Below are 23867 nucleotides of genomic sequence, written 5' to 3'. Positions count from 1 at the left end.
GCTTGCTGGATCTGGGACTTGAATCTCAGTCAACTATGGGGGAGTCCAGTGACTTAACCATTATGCCATCTTCTGGTCCTATGCTTGGTGTGTTTTTCAATCTGCCAAGGCAGTACTCAAACCACTTTAGGCCAACTGGGATCTGCCTACCCTTAACCATAAAGCTATAGGACTGGTCCAAATATTTTCACTATTAAATTAAAAACAACTATCATAACTACAGAACAAGGTCAAATTAACATAATGAGTTTACATAACTTTCACCCTAAATATTCTGAATAAAGAATGTTGGTTGGGCTGTTGCTCTCACTGAGATCATTTCTTTGCATTTGGAAAGCCCAAAGACATGGCAGCCATTTAGTGACCCTTTTCCCTAGGTTTTCATTAGGTACACAATATTATTTAATGTTTTAATGTCTACTTAGGAGGAAGAAGGGAGTTCGATGATTTATTTTTTGTTTTTTCTCCTTGGACAGTGTGATTTCATGCCTATTAATTGCTACAACATTGGTCAGTTTGAGAAGATGTCAAAGGTCAATTCTTGCTCTCAGTAGGCATAGTTAAATTGATAGTAGAATGCAAAGGTGCGATTAAGAATTATCAGACACAGAGGAACTGTCAAAAAGATCTATTATTGACAATTAGTGAAAAAAGCCTGATATCCATCTATCTTGCTTCTTGTAATACAAGCGTCATTAAAGTGGATGGTGCAAGAAAATGTGTTATTTTGTTGAGCTGATTATTACATTTATGAAATTTATAGTTTTTCAATTTGGAAATATCAACTAACCACATTCTCTAAAATGTGTTAAAATGTGTATTTGTATTAAGTTTTCAACATAGTTATAAATTATTTTTTCAGTTGAATAATTCTCCCATTCTTTTTTTATTTCTCCGAAAAAAAATCTGGACTGTTTATATGTGTTAAAAGAGTGATGGTATAAGCATCAGAATTCCGATATATTGGCATCAAGGTCTAGAAAAAAAAAAATTTTTAACCAAAAGAGTGGGCCTAGAACAGCTTTTGTATATCAAAGTTGAGGAATACCTGATGAGAGGTAAGAGTGGTAATTAGAGAATTGACTAAAAAGTGGTACTTATATTGTAATTATTTCACAGAAAAAGGTCCATTTAAAAAAATCTCTGGCCTTGATAAGCAATATCCAATGACAAGTTGTGTCTACAGGAATGTTCCATTTGGGCAGCTTTCTTCTTATTAGGGTGCACAGGGCCTCACAGATCTTTCCCATTGAGCTCTTCCACCTATTGTTTCTCTCAGTGAGAATCACAAATAGTTAGACTATTTCACACTGGTATTCTTTCGCACTCATTCCTTCTCTCTGAAATATCGTTCCCCTTTTAGCCTCTCAATGACTTCCACTCATCCTAAAGTTAATCTTGAGGAGCACTTTTTTATAGTCTTTTCTGACTAACATTCTCAATTGATCCTCACTTCTTTATGCATATCTTTATCATGATGTGATGTATTTTTAATTGTTTTATGTATGCCTGCAGTTCTTCATGGTAAACATATCATTCTAAAAGCCAATAATAGTGTCAACTACTATTCTTAGTATTATGCATATTCAATCATTTTCACATATCCAGTTCAATGAAGTAGATATTCTCATTTAACAAATGACAACATGGAGGCACAAAGAGTTTAAGTAATTTGCCCAGTGTTGCTTAGCTAGTAAGTGCTCCATTGATGTATATGTATTAATGCCTCAAATACAATGCCTATCACATTGTAGAAGCTTATCAATATTTAAGGTATAAGTGAATATGAACTGAGTTAAAAGACTTACAAAATATATGCATCAAATATACATTTGATTATTACAAAATAATAATTTTGCTTTTAAAATACTTAATGCTTAATAAAACTTTAGAATAAAAAAATTTTTAAGCAAGTTCTTAAGACTATGAGTTCCAAAACAGTTAAACTAGAAACTTTCTCAATATATGGGAAAATGTTATTGCTAATAAAACTCTTCATCTACTCAGTCATGCATAATGTAATTATATTCACTCCCATTCTAGTGAAATTACACTTTCGCTTCTGAAAAGTTGAGAGTTCTCACTGAATAAATGCTAAGAAGGATTTTTATGGTACCATTGATTTTGTTAAATCCAGACCAATATTACTTAAGAAGCATATCCAAAAAGCTGCAGGAAATATCATTAATCTTCTCACATTTTTGTGCTTAGTCCCCCAAGAGACTGAAATATTATAATCTTGAATTATTTAAGCCATTTATTTGATTCTTTATTTTATAAGTTCACACACTAAGAATCTCGTTTTAAAAAATATAAAAATCTAAAGTAGAAATAAAGTTTCTGATGACATTTAGAAATATTATTTTTATAAAATAAAACTACTACCTAAGCTAAGAAAGATGCTTGTAAGTCTTAAAATAGTTTGTTAAATTGATATTATCTTATATTTTTAAGTAATTTCAACTTTATAGATACACAAAATGTAAAAACAAAATACTCCTAATTTGAAAATAGCTTTAAAGTGACAACTTCTTCAACTATGTCACTATAATGTGATATAGCATGCATTCCAAAGTAAATTAAACATAGGCCTTGTGAAATACGGACATTCCTTATCAGAGTTTTCATTTTTTGGATAGGTCTAAAAATAACATTATATTTACAGTTCCTGGAAACATCAAGTTCTGTTCTCACATTAATTCATATCATGAACATAAATTGAACAGGTAAAAATAAAATCGAATCATTTAGTGTCTAAAACTAAAACAATAATTTCAATGTAACACTACATTTCTAGTATAATCTGAATCTCATATACAAACAAAATCGAATGAGTGGGTCATTCCAGATTTGCATCTACATCTGAACAGAAGAGCTGAGAAGAACGGAGGATAGACTGCCATTCCAGGGGAGGTCTGAAGAAGAGCACCTTTTTCTGCCACAGTAGGTGAATAATTCTGATCAGGTTGCACCAGCGGCTGCCCAGTGTAACATTACTATCCAAACAATCAACCTGGTAATTGGGTATTGATTATCAAGGCCTGAGTCCTTCATGGCCTCACATGCTTAATATGGACATGGAAAGTGACACATGAAACGACTGGAGGTCTTGCAATGTTGTGACAACTGCTGGTAACATACCGAAAATTCTTCCTGAAACTTTAGGTTGTTGTTTGTGCAAAGTTCTTCAACATGTTGCAGGAAGGATTTCTTGCTTATTGGCCTCAAAGTAAAGAAAGGCGTAAAATGCAGTCATGTTAGATTTTACATATATATATATATAATTTTTTTTAAGCATGGACACTTTTTGTACTGTTAATCTGAACAGAAGAGCTGAGAAGAACGGAGGATAGACTGCCATTCCAGGGGAGGTCTGAAGAAGAGCACCTTTTTCTGCCACAGTAGGTGAATAATTCTGATCAGGTTGCACCAGCGGCTGCCCAGTGTAACATTACTATCCAAACAATCAACCTGGTAATTGGGTATTGATTATCAAGGCCTGAGTCCTTCATGGCCTCACATGCTTAATATGGACATGGAAAGTGACACATGAAACGACTGGAGGTCTTGCAATGTTGTGACAACTGCTGGTAACATACCGAAAATTCTTCCTGAAACTTTAGGTTGTTGTTTGTGCAAAGTTCTTCAACATGTTGCAGGAAGGATTTCTTGCTTATTGGCCTCAAAGTAAAGAAAGGCGTAAAATGCAGTCATGTTAGATTTTACATATATATATATACATATATATATATATATACATAATTTTTTTTAAGCATGGACACTGGTTGTACTGTTAACAACTTAAAGAACCATAGACATTTCAAAAAACACAATAGTGTAGCCCTTTAAAGTTGCTGTGTTATATTTACAAAAAATTTTTTCTTGTTTTAAAGTTTGCTTTCTTTGTATTCATGGTACAAAATTCCTTCAATTTTTCAAGTCACTTTAAGTGAGGGATTTAACATTTCAATGAAGAAAGTTTTTCATGTAAATGTAAGGGCATAAAGTTATCATTGAATCCAAAAGCACATAATACCTCTTTGTCATACAGAAAACATTTTATACATTACAAGGTTTTAGAAGATATAAAATATTGCAGTGACCTCATTCTCATAATGACATGGTTTTTAAACCCTAAGGAGGTTAAATATCCCTGTATTACTTCCCAAGTTAAAATACAGACATGCAGGCTTCACCCCAGAGAGAGAGAAAGCATTTCTCCAGTTACCATGCAATTAGTCATGCTTTTATGATTTATATCCAGTTTGGAGGTTTTTCCGAAAAGCATACAAAAAGAACCACACATTAAGATTCACGGAGTCAGTGAATCTAAACTTAATATTCAAAAAAGAAGGAAAAAAATTAAACAAACTTACTTGATTGATTTTCTATAGCTAAGTAACCTGCAACAGAGATTGTGTTAAATGCATTGTGAGTTGGAGGGGACAGCTCATTCTGAAAAAAGTCTAGATTAAAATCAGAAAATTATAACAAATTAGTAATATACGATGTACTAAACCTTTAACAAATATGTGGTGGTCATTTTAATTTCTATTTCATATTTTTGAAATGACATTTGGACTCAAATATAGACAAATATAGACAATTTAGCTTCTCTCCCTGGCTAAAGAGTTGAATGTTATTAAGTTGTTACTCATTTACAATACTGCATTGATTTAGATAATTTTTTTTTCATATACCACATGGTATCTAGGAGTTAAATGTGGATTTAACTATAGAACGCTGAGCCAGGGATAATGGATCTATAAAAATGCCATCATATTGCTTAATCTTGTTCCATGAGTGAGGTTTGGATGAATATACAACCAAAACAAAATCACAATCACTTCAGTTACTTTATATATATCCTTTGTGACAGATCGCTTGCTAAGTTACTTATACTGTGAAAAAAAACTGAAATAATTTTTAACAGCTAAGTAGACTATGCAACACACACACAGGGATGGACGCATCATTAGTAACACACTTGTCATGCACAACAAATTAGCACTGCAAAAAACACGAAAGACAAAATATAACTAAATAAAATAAAGAGCAAAAACTTATTCAAAATTTTAAAAATTAAATATTCAGGGTGATTTTACTGTATTCCTAAGTAAAAGCATATATATGCAAAGAAGCGTTTTTTTTTTAAGCAAAGGATGAATGAATAACAATAGTTGGATAAAAAACATGGCATGATGAATATTATAAAAATGGTCACAATGAGGTGTGTTTAATGAAAAAACATAAGTCTAATGGAAGTATATTTCATTACAATAAAGGAATTGATTAAAATTGGGGATGCTGGATCAGGTATCGCCAATCAGAATGACAGAATTCATAGTTAATGATGGGTGACCCAAAGCAGGAGACATTTCCCAGCCTCTCAGGGTAAGAGCTGGAAAAGCATCTCATTGTCAAACATGGCATCGAAGTGATGAAGTAACAATAACTGAACAAAAAGTATTTGTGGATAAACTTAAGAACTTCCCACAATATTTTAGAGTGATTGTAAGATGAGAGCAGAGACTGCTAATTCTAACTAGACAGACACAGGGATGGTTGACTTAGCTATTTAATAAGAAGAATCTTTAATTTTGTCTCAAGAAAAATAAAGAATCTGAAAATTGGATGCCCTAGAAATAGTGCTGACATGATAATAGATGCAATGGGGTACTAGAAATGGTTTCAATTTAATTACACCCTCAGCAAAGACTAGCAAGAAAGATAACCATGGACTAAACTCACAGCACCTACCCTCCTACCCCTCAATAACCAGAGGCCCAACACTCCTGTGGCACAATGTTCTTCAGTGAAAAGAAGAGAGAGAATGTTGGGTTAAACAAATCCGGATGAACTGAGTTTAGAATGTAAATGACTGAGGCTCAGCCACTGCACAACACTGGAGCCACACGGGGTCTTTGGGTTCAGATCTAGAGTCAACAAGAGCACAGTGGGTGTGCCTGCTTATGCCTGTGATCCTGGCTAAGAAGCTGGGGAGAATACCACAGTCTGATGAGACATCAAGGGTAATTCACTCTCTCTCTCTCTCTCAGAAAAGAAATAAACTTTATAAAAACATATATATGATAGAGTTGTCTAAATTAACAAGATCCACTTCCTTGCTACCACATGGAAATGGAAAATTGAGAGCTGCGTAGAGCTCTTTCATAACAGGAAACATTATCCCATGTATAACTGATAAAATCCAAACACACTACACCTGATTTAGTGATGTGAAAACATCTCTAATCTCTAATAACCAGACTTCTAACATTATTCCTCCCAACTCCTCTTTACACACTCTGTTTACACTTCTAATATTCTTCGGGATCCCTCTTCTCAATTTGGTACCATTGGTACCATTCCCACAACCAAAATCAATTTATTCCTTAATATCCGATTCAAATGTTAACTCTAACACAGACCTTATGCTGTTCTACTAAAAATCAAACAAACAAACAAAAAAACAATAATTTATTCCTTCTGTGAAATCAAATTTCTAAGGACAAATTGCCTTCTTCCTTATACTATAAATAGTTAAGTACATGCATCAGAGATATATGCATTTAGTTTTATAGACAAGCATACTTAAGGGTGAGGGCAGAATTAACACTTGGCTTACTATATGTTTCTCCTAACTTTATTTCATAATTTTATAATAAACATTGAATATATTATTGTTAAATATGAAATTTATGGATGAATTTAGACTAAGATACACAGAAAGCAAAATAAAAGTGTTCTGGCTATTAGTAGAAAATATCTATGTTGCATTAATTTTTCTGGTATAATGTTAAGAAATTGAGAATTCTCAGGAGGTCCTTAACCAAAGCTTTAAATAGTATAATCAGTAGTACAATAATAAGCAGTATACAAATCTAAATAAAGGCTGCATCAGATCAACTAACTTAGATGCTAACAGGTGCTTTGGGGGGGGCGGTGGCGTTCAACAGACACAACCATGAAGTTATGTTACGGATGATATCTACAGTAATGTTTTTGATTTGATTGACATGCAATGCATGTATATTTGAAAAAAGCATACTATATGCTGTTAAGATGTACAATAATTAAGTGTAAAATTATATATATATATATTTTTAAAGAAAGATTTTTGCTGTAGGGCATATGCACTTGACAAATAGAGACACAGAAAGAGAGAGATCACCCCACATGGGAAATAGCCATGCCACAATCCCTTCTCCTCCATTCTTCTCTTGAGATCTTGAGCACACACACACATTTCCCTGCATGAGCTTTAAGTCGTTGGATCCAGGACTCGAAAAGCAGTCAACTACGTGGGAGTCCAGTGACATAATCATTATGCCATCAGCTAGTCCCAGTAAATATATTAAAAAGAAAAAGTGTTAAAATACTTCCTTTGAATAATAAACATTTAATTCAGAAAAAAAAAATAAAGAAAGAACTTAACCAGGTGCTAGATAGACACTTTGTTATGAAGTTAGATAAATGAACAATAAAGTAGCTCTCACCTACTTGAGTGATTAAAAAGTAATAGGCAGGCCAGCCAGTGGCATATGGTGTTTAAGGCGGCTGGATCCCACATGGCCAACTTCACAGTTTGAATTCCATACCCAGCAATTTGAAAAACATGGCAGGTACATGTATGTGCATGTCCAAAATCCCAAGAGAAGAATGGAGAAGGGACTGGAGCATGGCCATTCCCTCCACACACACTGGGGGGGATGGGGGCTGATTTTTGAGTCTCCTCTTCTCTCTGCCTTTCTCCAGCTAGCACACTTACTATAGCAAAACTAAAACAAAGTATTCAGCAACTATTAAGACAAAAAGGTCAGATCTTTTGAGATTTACTTTCTTTTGTATCACTCTATCTAAATGCAATTACTTTATATAATCTATTGTTTACATTGTGTTAAAATAACAAAAAATTAGGTTTCTAGCAGTATGGTTTTTACACAAACTTCCCATTTATGCCTGTCATAATTATGTGTGACTTGAAATTTTAAAACAGTTAGCTAGACAGCTCAAATTGAGCAGATATTTTGACATATATTACCAGAATAAAAATAAGATTTGTTTTTAACCTCATTATTGTCTGTAGCATTTCAAAGCATTGCCTTGATTCTTAGCCTCATGTTGTATGAGTGTATTTATCCCTTAGGTATTGGTTGCATTCTAAATTTTATTTTTCATTGAGGCTTTAAACATTTATTTTTAAATATAAAAAAATTAATTTGGATAATTTATACAGAGACTTAGAAAAGCAGTTTGAACATACTAAACCTACTATGGGAAAATCTATTGATGTATCACTGATGAAGTAACTACATTTTTTTATAAGAAAAACTTTTTGGTTAGATAAGCATAAAACTTTTGCAGAAATTTATGTGCATGAAAATCAGCAATGTTCTTTTAGAAAGAGTGCTATCCTCAGATCAAATGATTCAAGGAGTCACCCAAAAGAAAAATGAAAAACTTTTCCTTAACAGTTTTAAAAACACTTTTTAAAAAGTTGTAATATGGGAAGCATTTCTAGGCTGGTAGGCTTCACTTACAATAATGAAGACTACTGTCAAATTAGATTCAGTTCATTAGTGGATAAATCAATTTGGCAATTGTCCAGATTTCAATGAGATAACTGACCACTTTCCAATATAAAGGGCTAACCGCTTTTATTACATGAATCTTAGCTGTCTTAAATCCTATGTCTTTTGGCTGAAAAGGGTATTATTTCATGTCTGGGCTCATTTCTTTAAAGTCTATCAAAAACTTAAATTCCACTCAGATTACTCTTGATGGATCCAGGGAGGAACCATTTATTTATGTTGGCAGTGGTGATTGAAGACCATATTGTCACAGAGACTCAGCTTTCCCTCAAGGTCAATTAGTTGAAATCTCTAGGGAATTAAAATATAGTCTTAATAGAGACCCATAGATGATAGCCTAGAGATGAGTAGCTTAAATCAGCATTACCAGTGGCATAGGACGAACTGAGTAAAAAAATTTTTACCTTACTAGTTGAGTTAAAAATTTTAAAACACCCCTCAAATGTGTTGCCCTACTGACTAAGCTTAACTTATATATTTCATTAACTCACTAACTACTCATCAATTACAGCTATTTCTAAAATATTCCATCATTTATTCAAAGCATCTACTGTAATGCTTTTCGTTTTAACTTTTGTTCTTTTTTTTCCCCTAGGCTTTAAAATAATGTCCTATGAGATCCTTCTTTATTCCTTTACTAAATTAATAATTTTTTTGTAGTCCTGAATTACAAAAATTTCTTTCTAACCAATGATTGGTCCTATACAGTGACTCTAAAAGTTTGCATTGTAAGAGAAATATATCACCTGAATAAGTGAGTAATGCAATACTTTTCTTATTTAATTAGAAAAACAATCAATTAGTAAGTGATATCTATTAGTTTCACAACATGTCTCCTCACATCTGGAAGGACAAATAGGACTATTAGCAATTGGACAAGCAGCAGTTTGGAAGCAAGTTCTTTTCCTTTTTCATTACAGTATTTCCAGTGCCCAGATCAATACCTGGCACTTAATAGGTGCCCAATTAGTATTTCTTTTATTTAAACAAGGTGAAAAGTCTTTTTAGATAGGGCTGGGAATACAAACTTCTTCCTGACACCAAAGCTAAACTGAGTTATGAGCCTCAGTGTGATCCTCAGAACTGAATTTTCTGTATTACTAAGCCTCTCCACTTCGGCACATTCAAAAACAAAATTTTTGACAATTGTTTTAGTTCATCAATGATATATTTTATGTTAAAACCATAGGCATAGCTTAGATTCCTCAGGGCTAGTAGAGTAGAAGTGGCAAAACTGAGATGAGAGACTGCTGATAACTGTGTGAAGAAGTGAACAAGGGTTCTCCTTAAGGAAGGGGAGAGACAAGCTATGACACTATCTAAGAAGTCCTTACATCTAGATTGTTAAGGTGGTAGGTAAGCAATGAGAGACTGCTGATAGATGTGTGAAGAAGTGAACAAGGGTTCTCCTTAAGGAAGGGGAGAGACAAGCTATGACACTATCTAAGAAGTCCTTACATCTAGATTGTTAAGGTGGTAGGTAAGCAATGAGAGACTGCTGATAGATGTGTGAAGAAGTGAACAAGGGTTCTCCTTAAGGAAGGGGAGAGACAAGCTATGACACTATCTAAGAAGTCCTTACATCTAGATTGTTAAGGTGGTAGGTAAGCAATGAGAGACTGCTGATAGATGTGTGAAGAAGTGAACAAGGGTTCTCCTTAAGGAAGGGGAGACACAAGCTATGACACTATCTAAGAATTCCTTACATCTAGATTGTTAGGGGGGTAGGTAAGCAATGCAGTTCTACTGTTAGAGTTTAGAAGGCAACCTCAGAAAACAATATTTAAAAGAATACCAGATCTACTTTAGCCATTTTGATGTACGCAGAGGTGTCCTGTATAAGCTCTGATCAACCCGAACTCTTAAATTTAGCTCTGTGAAGGTCAGGGCTCTGACTGGGCAGAATATTAGTCACAGAATTTTTTGAAAGAATATTTAGTGAGACAGTAAAGATTTTGTAAAAATGGAGACATTTTTCTCTAAAATACTAATGGCATAAAATAAAGTGAAAGGAGTCTAGTCTACTTTATGATGATGAGAAAAGACATTCTGCAGTTGTTAAACTAAACTGTGAGTCTAGAATGAAAGGTCAATTTCAGTGCTGGTTGGAAATAAATATTTTATGTGTGATGTAGTGAATTAAATCTTTAGTTCAAGAGTATCTTACTTTGACAAATGTTTGAGTCTCATCGAAAGGTCTGAAAAAATAATGAATTTTCATAAAACTATTTTAATTCTGTCCATGGAAACTTGGGAACTAGTTTCTCTTTAGTAAAACAAGGTTACTTAAGATTCCACAATACTAAATGTATCTAGAACACACACAGGCCTGACTGTTATAATCATGCTGAGAACTATTCATGGTCAGTCAGAATGTCAGGAGTCTTGACCCTATCCAGCTCACAGTTCATGGAGACCGATTCCTCTTTTCTAGATTTGTGATTTTTAAAATAAAGTCTATTTTCATTCTTCAACTCCATATTCTTTTCATGAGGAAATTTATTTTCTCTGGGGCACTCAATTGATCGCTGGGGTCCCTGCTAATGCTGACTGCTGGTATACTAATTCTCAGAATGTATCATGACACTGCCTGGATACCAAAGGCATTTCTCAGCACTGGGGGAGTGCCTGGAAGCATGCACAGTTGGCTATTCACTGGCCAGGGCAGAAGTAAATGTTCCGTGAAATATGCCACCCCATGCATGTATCAGAGAGTCAGAGAATGGAAAATGTCACTGCCTGTCCTTACAGATGACCACTTATAGTTGCAGAAATGAGTTTGTGTGAAGTATGAATCCAGTCTCCACCCATGAGTTGAAGAACTCGGCTCTTGTGTCATCATAATAAGAAAATGAGAGGCCTGTAAGAAATCTAAAAGGAAACTTACTTTGCTACCAAAGCTAGCACAACATGAGAACACAGCAAATTCTAAGGACATGCACATTATGGGTCAATGTGCATTTGACAGGACTAACTTTACCATACTAATAGCATGCAGTGTTATAGAGGACATGTTGCGTAGGAAGCATAGATTTTTTCCCCCTTTGGAAAAAAATAGAATGTTAAACAAAAAGATGCTCAATATTATATATTTGAAAATATATAGCACACCACCTGACAAGATTAAAATAATCACAGCAGAACTCCGCATTACCACAGAAACTTACTGGATGACAAAAATCTCCTTGCGTCTAAAGAAAAATGAAGAGTATCTGGAAATAAAGATTCATTATTCATTTACTATGCAAACACACTGCATTATTTGAGACTTGCTACTACAAGAACATGAGAATGAAATATTTTCAAGTTCATTCCACCTGTAGAACATTGCTTGTATTCTGAATTCACATATTTTTGTCATTGTCTACAAGGATAGCTTAAGACAGAAGTAAACTCAATAACCAGGATGTGTCAAATAATGACAATTAAAATGCAAACTATTTTATGTAGGGTTTTATATATCAAACAAAGATTATGTATTCTTACTGAAGCCAAAATAAGAAGTGCACTATTAAGGTTTACTCGTGTCTGTCGTTTTGCCCTCACTAAAATGTCCTCACTTTTTGCCCATGTCATAAGAACATAAATAATTCAAAAGACTCATTTCCTTTTCTTAGAAATATCTCCACATAGAAAATTCTGCTGGAGAAAATGCTTGTAATCTTTGTTGTTCAAGAGAGTATGCATTAATCTCCTCTAGTATGTTTTGCAGTTTAATACACACACACACACACACACACACACACACATTCACGTACAACATATACACACACACCTTGATACCTCAGAATCAGATAGATGTGGTCTAGTGTTGTGGCTCTCCCAACTTGTTGGCTATCTGACCTTGAACAGTTACAAATTCCTAAACCACCATTTTTTTTTTATCTGTAAAATGGAGATAAGACAACCTACCCCAAAGGGTTGAAAGAGTTAAATGATCACTGTATACAGAGTCTAACACATAGTAGTTGCTCATAAATGGTAGCAATTACTATGTAAGAAAACTGTATATGTGGAAGTAGATTGTGGTAGTTTTTACAAATACGGATAAATTAATAACAATACTAAATATATGCTGATTTATACATTACAAGACATATTCATAAGATTCTTTTAAATTGTAAGCTTCCTGAAGACATAATAATGTATTAACAAAAACTCAATATGCACACTTCTAAAATTACGGAAGAAAGAAAATCATGGAAGAAAGACAGCTTTCTTCAAATATAAAGCTTTGCAAATAATTCAATTGCTTACTTCATTGTGTTGAGAATTTTCACTCCGTTTATGATTACTTGGAGTGGGCCTTGAAATTTATGTTGCCATTATATTAACTCAACTAAAATAGGGTAATTAGTATGGAATCATTCACAAAATATTTGGGAAAGAATTTGAGACCTAAAAATTTGAATTTCTTTCAAGTAAAAATATTCATATACTGATTAATGTTGTTTTACCTTTTTTTCTGATTTAATCACCATAGGAAACAAAACTTGTAGGACTTAATTACATAAAAAAATAAACATTTTTAGAAAGTAGTTTAAATTGTAAAAATTCTGTTGAGTTATTTGATTTTAAGTGCTATAAGAATTTAAAATATATAAAGAAAAAAAGATTCTTGGGATGTTAATTTTTGTTTTGGTTAAACTGGTTAATGATAATCTACAGGGCAAGCCAGTCTTCGTGACCTTAAAGATGCAGGTCTGTGTCTTAATTTCTGTGTGTCTGCTGATCTTTTCAGTTCCTCCTATGTATCGTTCTCACTTCAGTGAACCCAGTAGCTGTGTTTCTTGAAGCCAACACAAAATGTATTGTTTATCAAATTAAAAAACCTAACAATCATTTGCTAATTTAGTGAGTATAGAATAGATGAGCCCAAAATATTAAATTTTCTAACTAAGAAATATAGTTTGTATCATTGAAACGAGTATAAAACATGCATAAGTTTTAGGATAATTTTCATCCCAACTGGGAAGTCAAAATATTATGTTAGCAGGAACCAGCAGTTAGAGTAATGGCTATGTCAATGGACTCCCACGTAGTCGACTGCGGTTCACGTCCCAGACCCGGTGGCTTAAAACTCACGCCGGACGCGTGTGCGTGCGTGCCCAAGATCCTGAGAGGAGAATGGAGGAGAAGGGATTGTGGCATGACCACCCCCCCGGGGGGTGATTTCTCGCTTTCTGTCTCTTTGTCTCTCTCTGTCTGGCGAGCGCACGCACCCTATAGCGAAAAACCTCTCAAAAAAAAATTTTTTTTTAAATATTATGTTAGCATATCCCTAGATAGTTTACATGGAAATATCTGACTTCTGTCCTTCTTTGAGAATAAAAAGTATAATGTGGGAATATAACTTCTCACTTTTTGGTTGTAAAATAAGGTATAATATAATAAGGTATAATATAATTAAATGAGAGTTTACACATATAAAAATTGAAGATGGTCTTTAAAATGATATATAGGCAGACAGTATTAAGTAGTTAAATAATATTTTAATAGAAAGCCTCAGATCTTTGAAAGAATTTAGTATCCAGCACCATGATACTAATTTTTTTTGTGCCAACTAACTTCCTAAAGCTGTTTTAATATTGATTAGATTTTTAAAATTATTTCTCTTTTGAACATGTGAAGACATGCAACACTGAGGAAAATTGCAAGCTCAATTCAGCATCAAATCTTTGGCAGATTGGAAGAAATAGGACATACCTAAGACTTGAGTAGAAAAGACATATGTTAGTTGGGTAGATTTAAAGGAATTATCTGAGTTCTTTCTTGCAGGTAGCAGACATATGGCATAAGTCCCCTAATAATTGAAGGAACTAACTCAAACTCCTTGATTCTTCACTCCCAGAATTTACCATTCATCTCTGTTTGACTTTGAGTAAACTTAGATCTTCAAGTATCTCAAAAACATATGAAAATTCTTAGAACTTCTCTACAGGATAGCCCCCCTGCATATGTGTATTTGACTAATTAAGAAATAGCTATTTTTTCAATTCTTATTAGTGACTTAATGAATTAATGACTTTATTAATATGAAAAATCTTGAATAAATATTAAAGCTGGACATAGCTCTCTGTACTAAAAAACGATAATACCCAAGATACTTCTTTAATAAATAAATAAATGTCTATAATATATCTGGAAAAGCACAGTATGTTTTAATAGAATTACAAACAAGTACGTCTTACAATGATAAACACTGGAATCATAACAAATAAGAGAAACAGTAAAAAGCATGAAAAATAAAATTTCTAATTTTGCTATTAGTATGGGTGATAGATGTATACATTGTATGTTCAAAAATTATTTGAAATATTCTTTCACTTCTACATCCTTTTCCAAATAATGTGTTATATAAATAAATAAATATGGAAGTAGGAAAATAAATAATGATGAGTCGAGGTCAAATAAGGCAGTTCCTGAACAATAAATAATAATAAGCAATCTATACAGTCTTTGCCTACCTTTTTCATTATATGAAACTTCTCTAGAGCTACCATGACAGTCATTGTAAACAACAAAAACAAAATATAAAACCTTATTTTTTTGAGACGGGCTGTGTTCAGTGTTCTGAAGTAGAGAAGCTCAAGTCATGAAAACACATAGAACCTAGAGGTAGCGGATCTCCCCATATTGGTAACCTTCTTGATAAAGAATGTTTTCTCTGATATCGGGTTTTTTCTTTTTCACTTTATTGTTTTTTATTTCCTAACAATGTACTTAATAAGAACTTTTGGAGTGTTAATATCCTTTTTTTAAAAAAATGAAAATGTTCTACAAGTATTATGGGCTATTAGAAGTTCACATTTTAGTATGAACATATTCAACTAAATTGTTCAAATGGCTAAAATTAACTGCACTGAGATATGTAGTCGCCTTTCAGGTGTAGAAGAAAGGAACTGGGTCACAGTTTTCCTCCTGTGGAGGAGATACAAAGAATTGAAAAAGGGATTTGGGAAGATTTCACTGAAATTCAGTTGGCCCAGGGGAAGAAAGAAGAAATTCTCTTAGCATGCAAAATGACCCTTCAAGAACTAAAACAGCTTTGGAATGCTTTAGTGTTCCTATGATGTGATGTGATTTAACTTTGCTGATTAGCTTTGGAATCTATTAACATACATGTGTCCTGGGAAATATACAAATACAGTACAACCATTTATACAAAAGTCTCCTGAGCACCTTCCATTTGTGGATAGGAACAGCCTATTTTAGAATATAAACAAAGATCAACATCAAAATGCTGAAAAAGTAAGTTTTTGAAAAGAACAAACCAAATTCCTCACAATTTGGTGATAATACTGAATAACCATAATTTTGTAGCATTTGGAAGGACCCTGCCTATCAAATGACACTTCCCACTATAGCACTTATTAGATATTTTTAAACATCCTGGAAATACACTTGCAAAGTCAGCCTGTTAGGTAGAGACCAGCTCTGATCATGGCAACTACAAATTATTTATACCTTTTGAAGTTCAAGGCCTTTGATGTCATATTTCCAAAATTAATAATATTTTTAAATTTCAACAGAGCTGTGCAAGTACTTTGCAACAATCATCTTTTGCTTATAAACATGAGATGTCATTGGATTATAAGAATATAAACTTGTTAAGATAGCCTGATGATAGCTTTCATTAAGAATTTGATGAATTCTTTTGGTAGATAAGATTTTTAAATGTGGTAACATTTCGAATAATTTATAATACTTTAAAAAGATTTTAAATTATTTTCCTTCAAGCACTTTATAATTTCCAGCTCATACCATTTGCACGTATTTAGTAAAATTATTTTTAATTTTCTTTCTGAAGGTAAATTTTTGTTTTTTATTTAAAATACAATTTTAAGTAATTTTCTAAAGATGAAGATATATACAATTTAGATTTTTTTTATAATTTTACACTAAAATAAGGAACATTAAGAAAATATGCTTATAAAAATGATTTAAATAATGTCAAGTAGTTATAAAATTAATTAATTTAAACTTGTGATGAAAAATGTGGACACTTCCTGGAAAATCTAATATAAAAAATAGATTATGTGAAATGAATTATTTAAAATAATGTTAAAGGTTGCATGTGTAAAAATATTTGTTTCAGGAAAAAAATCTTGGTTGAACATTATAGTCCAAGGTGCATCTTGAACTCTAAATATTAGGAAGATTAAGTGATTTTCCGAACAGCAGTGAGAAGTGTGTAGAAGATGGAGGTCACCCTTTGAAAGAAGATCTCTGTGACCTGTGTAAATTGGAGCCCCACAAACACTTCCAACAAGCATAGGTCAGAATAGGGTCATGGCTCCAGGCCCTCTGGACCACTGTTCACCCAGAGCAGTGTGCTCACCGCGTTAATCTCTCATCCTTCAGTTCCAGGTCTGCCACAGTGATGACCTGATCCAGCTTGAATTTAGTGTCAATAATTTCTGCATCCCGAGGAGAATACGTGCCACCTTCTTTCTGCTTCTGTCGAATTCTAAAATAAGTGCAGTAAGGTCCAAGAAAGGAATATCATAAAAAGCAGATAAAATTAGGTTTACTTTTAAAATAAAGACCGTAAATCAAATAATTTATTTGTTAGAATCAATTACCAGAATATGTTGTAAACATATAGCTACTCAACTTCTTTTTCCTGTTTTAATTCCATGGAAACTATTCTATTATTTTTTAATGTTTAACAAGTTATTTTGGTTCCAAATTTAATAAAAATTAATTGGCTGAGACCTGAGTTGTTGGCACCGTTAGACTGATGCTGTGAGCTTGTTTCTCCTGCTTTTTGCTGTCCCTTTTCATTTGTCATAAAGAGTAATTAGGCCAAAGTGGAAACGGCTGAGTGCTATCAATGCCAGTGCAGAACGACTATGCACCGTGGTCTTTATGCACATGGAACATGGTTATGTGAATCAAAACACATAAAAAGTCACATGAACTAAGAATCAAAGGGTTTTGTTTTGTTTTGTTTTTCCTTTTCAGTCCTTGGAATGCTTAGTTCTCCATAATATAGTATCATATATTACAAAGTAACTTAGTTAATCTACTTACCTTTCACATTTCATTTTTGAACATTTCATTTCTTTGTTTCTTCCATGAGAGAGAGAGAGAGAGAGACAAAGAGACAGGAACCCCCAAAAGGATCTTTCACACCTTGATCCACACCCTAGCCTCAACCAACTCAGATCACATAAACATGCACCCAACCTTTATAGGGATGCCCTAGGATAAGAACCCAGGACATTCCCATGTGTGGCCAGCATTCTAGAGCATGACATTACTACTGTGCCACCAGCAAGTCCTACATTCACATTTCAAATGACTATTTATTACGAGTAGATGGTATTAAAGGTATAAACTATGTTCTCTATGCTCAATCCATTATCATTTTGTTGAGAGGCAGGATCTAAATGTAGAAAAATTATGAAAAGAGAAGAAAAGATAGAAAAAGTATAGAAAGAGAAGAAAAGATACAAATTACAACTCATAAGTCAGTAGCTGATAAGTTATAAAATATTATATAACTGGTTATAACTAGTTGTATTTAGAGGAAGTAAAGAAGTGGAATTTGACTTGGGTGTTCCAGGATGAGGGAGAGATATATTTTAGGTTGACTAAACAAAAGGAAGTTGTGCAGAAGGCTAAGAGGTATTCAGGTTATTAGGGGCCCGCAGTGGTAGAGTGGTTAAGGTGTTGGACTGCCACCTGGTCAACGACAGTTTGAGTACCATACCCAGCAGCTAGAAATTCATGTCGAGTGCATGTGTGCCCAAAAGGAAAATGGAGGAGATAGAATTGTGATGAGGCCAACTTCCCTAGGGAGGGTGACTTCTCACTTTCTTTTTCTCCCTGTCTCTCCAGCAAGCATTTGTGACCTATAGTAAAAATCTCTCTTAAAAAAAAAAAAAAAAAAAAGAAAAGAAAAGAAACCAGTGTTCATTTTTACAGATGTAATATCCCTTTAGCTTGGCTTATGAAATTAAATTTGGGCAACCTAAATAAGGGTTAAGATTTCAATGGAGGTCCTGTAAACCACAAGGAAAATAAGAGGCTGATACCGACAGTTGGAAGGGACCCTTGAAAAACTCAGTACAGACATGTTAAAGTGAGCATGAGAAGAGGTCCACCATATAATGAAACTGGACATTTCAAAGTTGTTGTCCTTACTGTAAAAAAATACCTTGTCTGTAGAAACTCTAAAATTTAGACTTGCTCAAAATATTTTAAATTAGGGACCAGAAGTTAGTGTAATGGCTATGTCGTTGGACTCCCATGTAGTTAACTGCGGTCCAAGTCCTGGACCCGGTGGCTTAAACTCACGCCGGGTGCATGTGCGTGCATGCCCAAGATCCCGAGAGGAGAATGGAGGAGAAGGGATTGCAGAGTGGCCATCCCCCACAGGGGGTGATTTCTTGCTTTCTGCCTGTCTCTCTCTGTCTCTCTGTCTCTCTCTGCATTTCCGGCAAGCATACGCGCCCTATAGCAAAAACCTCTTCCCTCCCCTCAATATATATATATATATATATACTTTTGTGTTATTGCTTTATCATCTCTCAGCTCCAAATATAATCTTCTTGCCCTGTTTTGTGACATTAGAGTTATAATATTTCTTCTTGGGACCAGCAGATAGTATAACAAATATGTTGCTGGGCTCCTATGTAGTCAACTACAGCTCAAGACCTGGACCCAGCAGCTTCCACTCACGCTGGGCATGTGTGCGTGCATGCCCAAAATCTCAAGAGGAGAATGGAGGAGAAGGGATTGTGGTGTGGCAATCCCCCTGGGGGGTGATTTCTCATTTTATCTCTCTCTCTAGTGAGCACACTACAACAAAAATCTCTCTTAAAAAATTGTATATATACATATATATAATTATATAGATAGAGGAATCAGTGTATATTATATATACATTATAATAATTATAATATATGTAATGTATATTATTATAATAATTAATAATTATATATGTGTGTATATATAATTTTTTTCCCCAGCTGGTAGGATATTAAGCATTGTCAATACAGGACACTTGGGTGATCCTGCAAGGCAATAGTAAGGACAGGAAAACACTGCCCTTCTAAATTGTAGTCCTGAATTGTTATTATCTGTTGCGGGTGCTCTGCAGTCCACCCAGTGAACTACCGCTTCCTCTTATGTACATGCTATCCCCATCCTAGTGAATGACTCCAAGTAACTCCAGCCCACTCACAGCATCCAGTAAGAATGGGATGCTTCTACAATCATTTTAGCCTGTCTACCTTCCAAAATTATTGGGTAGCTGCTAAAAAACAGCTCCAGCCTCTTCTTTCTGACATATTTCTTTGCCTAGTGAGGGGTGAAAAGCTGCATGTGCTTATAGCAGCTTTAGAAGATTCCTTCCAGTTCTTAGTTTCTTTATTGTCCTCTCCAGGCTAAAAAGAGTAGCCACTTTGTTGCCCTAGCTATTTCTGGACTCCTTGGAGTTCTCTTCCACTCTCATTAGTAGTTAACCATTTCCACTAGTTAACACTCCTTTGTTAAGTGTGTCCCTTTCAAATGACAGGGTCCCTTCTTTTTCATAGTTCAGTTTGTCAATCCATAATTTGTATATATTACAAAACATTCTGTACATAATGAATAAATACAATTTATGTAACTTTAAAATATTAAAAATAAATGTTTTCTATTCAAATAAATATTATGACTTGTCTCCTGATTAGAATTCTCACTAAATAAGATGCCCACTAAGCATTCTAAGAATGTGAACATAAATCATACCTAGCAAATGTAAAAATAGCCGTTCCAAGAAGGATTATTGAAAGGATACACAAAGTCACTGAAAGAATGATCTCCACAGTTCTTTCTGAAAGTCCTTCACCTGGAGAAGAAGAATAACATATTTTTCTATGTTTTTCCATTCAAAAGTGTGTCACAACTTTTCCAATGACCCAGTATTATTATAGTATATTATCTTTGGTGTCAAAACAAGATATTTTCTTGACAGATTGTTCAAGAATGCTGGTAAAATATAGACTTGCGTGTCCCTCTTGTTGATCTTTGAACTTCAAAGTTCAGTGCTTGGTTTTCTCCTCTTTTCTATCTAAACTCAGTCCCGTCATAAGACCATCCACCCTCATGGTGTTAATTTTCACCAATATGATGATGACTAATCAATGCTTTATCTACCAAATGCCAGACATATATCCAATTGTCAACTAGACATTTTTATTTAGAAGTATAATGAAACTTTCAAAATCAACGTTGAAACCTGAATTCCTAAACTCTTCTCCTTTCTATCATATCTTTCTACTTCTCAGCTGATGGAAACGCTATTGCTCCAGTTGCTCAGGTCAAAAATCTAGGCGTCTTACTTGACTTTCCATCTCCATAGAACACATTCAAAACATTTGAGGAAATCCTGCTGGCTCCTTCTCAAAGTTCATACACTTTTCACTAATAGAAACTAAGAAGCCTTGGAGAGATGGTAATTCAAAAGTGGGAGTAAGGAACAAAATTAACTCAAGACATATAGTGGTGCCAGAAAATTGGGAGGCTAACAATCGCTAATGGTATATTTTTTTTTTAAAAGTGGGTGTGGGGGTGCCAGCAGGTGGTGTGGTTGTTAAGGTGCAGGACTCCCACATGGTCAACCACAGTTTGAGTCCTGGTCTTAGAGGATTGTTTCTCACTTTTCCTCCTTCTGTCTATCTCTCTCTCTCTGTTGAGCACAAGTGTTCTATAGCAAATTAAAATAATAATGATAAATACATTTTTAAAAAAGATCATCTTGAAGAGGCTCCTGTTGACTAAAGAGGGAACAATTTAAGCATTATAATGAGTAAAACTGAAATTAATTGAAGAAGACTGAATATATAAAAGGGCATGAGAGAGGCCAGCAGGCGGCATGGTGTTAGAGGTACTGGATTCCCACATGGCTGACCATAGTTCAAGCCCCGAACCTGGTGGCTTGCTTTCTCCCTTTCCCTTTCTTTCTCTCTGGTCAAATTAAAAAACAGTAATAATAACAAATTGAATTAAATAAATAAATCTTTTAAAAAGCGCATGAGAAAATAAGTGAATGAATGTCTATATAAATAAAACAAATGTTGCAAAATGTAAATAATTATTACATTTGATTAGTAGGTATGTGGGAGTTCATGAAACTATTTTTCCTGCCTTTATGTGTGCACCAATCATTCTTCAGCACCTCAGCAGCTTGCACTCTGATCTCGGCTACAGTGCTGTCCTCCATGTCCTCCATGTCTTATTGTACAGGCACCTAACAAGTCTCCCCGTATCCCTCCTTGTCTTTTTCTTTTTTTTTTTTTTTTTCAATAGGGCTTGTGTACTTGCCAGAGGGAGACAGAGTGAGGAGGTAAAGAGCAAAAAAGAGAAGGAAGTGAGACATCACCCCCACCCCCCCAGAGAAGATGATCAAGCTGCAATCTCTTCTCTTTTGTTCTCCTCTCAGGATTTTTGGTATGCATGCACAGGCTCCTAAGGTGTTTTCCAAGGTGCTGGGTCTGGGACTCAACCACGTAGTTGGTCATGTGGGATCCAGCTGCCTTAACCACTACGGCACCAGCTGGCCCCCATTCTTGTTCCTAGTCCTTTTTTAAATATATTGATAGCAGCAAGCACAAACCTTTTAAGCCATTACCCCTGTGCTGAAAATCCACCTTATCACTCACAGAGAAGGGCAGAGTCCTCTCAATTGCCTAAGGCACCTGGGCCCCAATTACCTCTCTTTTTTTTTTTGGGAGAGATTTTCACTGTAGGGCGCGTGCGCTCGCCAGACAGACAGAGAGAGACATAGAGACAGAAAGCGAGAAATCACCCCCCAGGGGGGATGGTTACGCTGCAATCCCTTCTCCTCCATTCTCCTCTCGGGATCTTGGGCACGCACGCACACGCGCCCGGCGTGAGTTTTAAGCCACCGGGTCCGGGACATGAACCGCAGTCGACTACGTGGGAGGCCAGCAACATAGCCATTACACTAACTGCTGGTTCCTCCAATTACCTCTCTGACTTCCCTCCCAAGCCTAGTGCTCACTCCTCTGGAGTCAGATTGCCCTCCTTCTAAAGACTTGGCACCAGATCATTTGACTCGAGGTTTTGCAGCTTCTTCCTCGTCCTCATTTGAGCAAAACAGTTTGCCCAAATGACATCTTCTCAATGACCCTCATTATGAACTGAATATGTGTTTCCTGCAAAATTCCTATTCAAATTCAGGTCTAACCCTAAGTATGGTTGTATCTGGAGTAAGGAAGTGATTAAGGTGAAATGAGGCCGTAAGGGTGGAGCCCTGGATCTGACAGATTAGTGTCCTTATAAGAGACATAAGAGAGCCTGTTCTTTCTCTCTCCCTTCCTCTCTCCTTTCCTTTCTCCATCTCTCTCACACATATGCATGCACACATATATCCATTCTCCTCTCTCTCTCTCGCTCTCTCGCATCTCTGTTTCCATTTACGTATGTAGGACAGGACATATGAGGGCACAGCAAGAATGTGGTCATTTGTAAGCCTGGAAGAGAGCCCTCAGCAGATTTGGAAATGGGCTTTAATGTTGACCTTGGATTCTGTCCTCTAAAGTTTTGAGAAAATAAATGTCTGTTGTTTAAGACACCCACTCTACGGTATTTGCCGTGGCAGCCTGAGAAGACTAATATAAAGGGAATTCAAACTTTTTATGGAGTTAAAGTACAAGTTTATTGTGGTATAAAAATTTTTTTAAATCCACACTTAGCTTTTCCATATTTTGCATTTCCTTGAACTTTTGAAGACTCCTGCATTCCACACTACTTAAAATTAAAACATAACAACTTCCTGCAATTTCTGCCTTTTTTCATATTTTACTCTGTTTTATTTTTTCTTCTCTCCATAGCTCTTACCATCTTTAACTCACTTATTTATCACTCTTATTGTTTGTTGGCTGTCCTTCCCTCCAGCATGTAAATTCCTGAGAACAGGGGTCTTTGTTTTATTCAAAAGGAGTCCAAGAACTGAGAATAGGATTGGACACATAGTGAATGCTCATTAATATTGTTAAATTTACTAATGAACAAATATATTGATTTTCAAATAGATATTAACAATTTTTAAGTTGAAGATAAAGCATTGACTCAAATAAGAATATAAAATTATTAATCATCTATTTTAGGCATCCCTGCCAATTATGGTTGTAATGCATTTTAAGTTGCATAACTTATATTGAATTATTTCAGCATAAAAAGCTATAGTCAAGTGAACAAATGGGTAACTATCTGTAAAATATGCAGCTATTAATGTTTCATCTCTTTACCTGGAAT

General features: G+C 34.7%; 1 protein-coding gene across 1 annotated transcript in view; it reads right to left on the bottom strand.

The window, feature by feature from the left end:
• PTPRQ (protein tyrosine phosphatase receptor type Q) overlaps positions 1–23867 on the bottom strand; it is a 246341-nt gene that overhangs the window by 24553 nt on the left and 197921 nt on the right. The window contains exons 34-37 of the mRNA XM_006142866.3: positions 20337–20436; positions 16936–17064; positions 4377–4403; positions 3600–3681 (exon numbers count right to left, since the gene is read on the bottom strand). Coding sequence (XP_006142928.3) covers positions 3600–3681; positions 4377–4403; positions 16936–17064; positions 20337–20436 — 338 coding nt within the window. The remainder of the gene's footprint in view (positions 1–3599; positions 3682–4376; positions 4404–16935; positions 17065–20336; positions 20437–23867) is intronic.

This window comes from Tupaia chinensis, unplaced genomic scaffold (genome assembly GCF_000334495.1).
Source record: "Tupaia chinensis unplaced genomic scaffold, TupChi_1.0 Scaffold000085_1, whole genome shotgun sequence".
Classification (NCBI taxonomy): Eukaryota; Metazoa; Chordata; class Mammalia; order Scandentia; family Tupaiidae; genus Tupaia; species Tupaia belangeri.
Note: the sequence above shows the minus strand (reverse complement) of the source record. Positions and strands in the feature narration are given on the sequence as shown.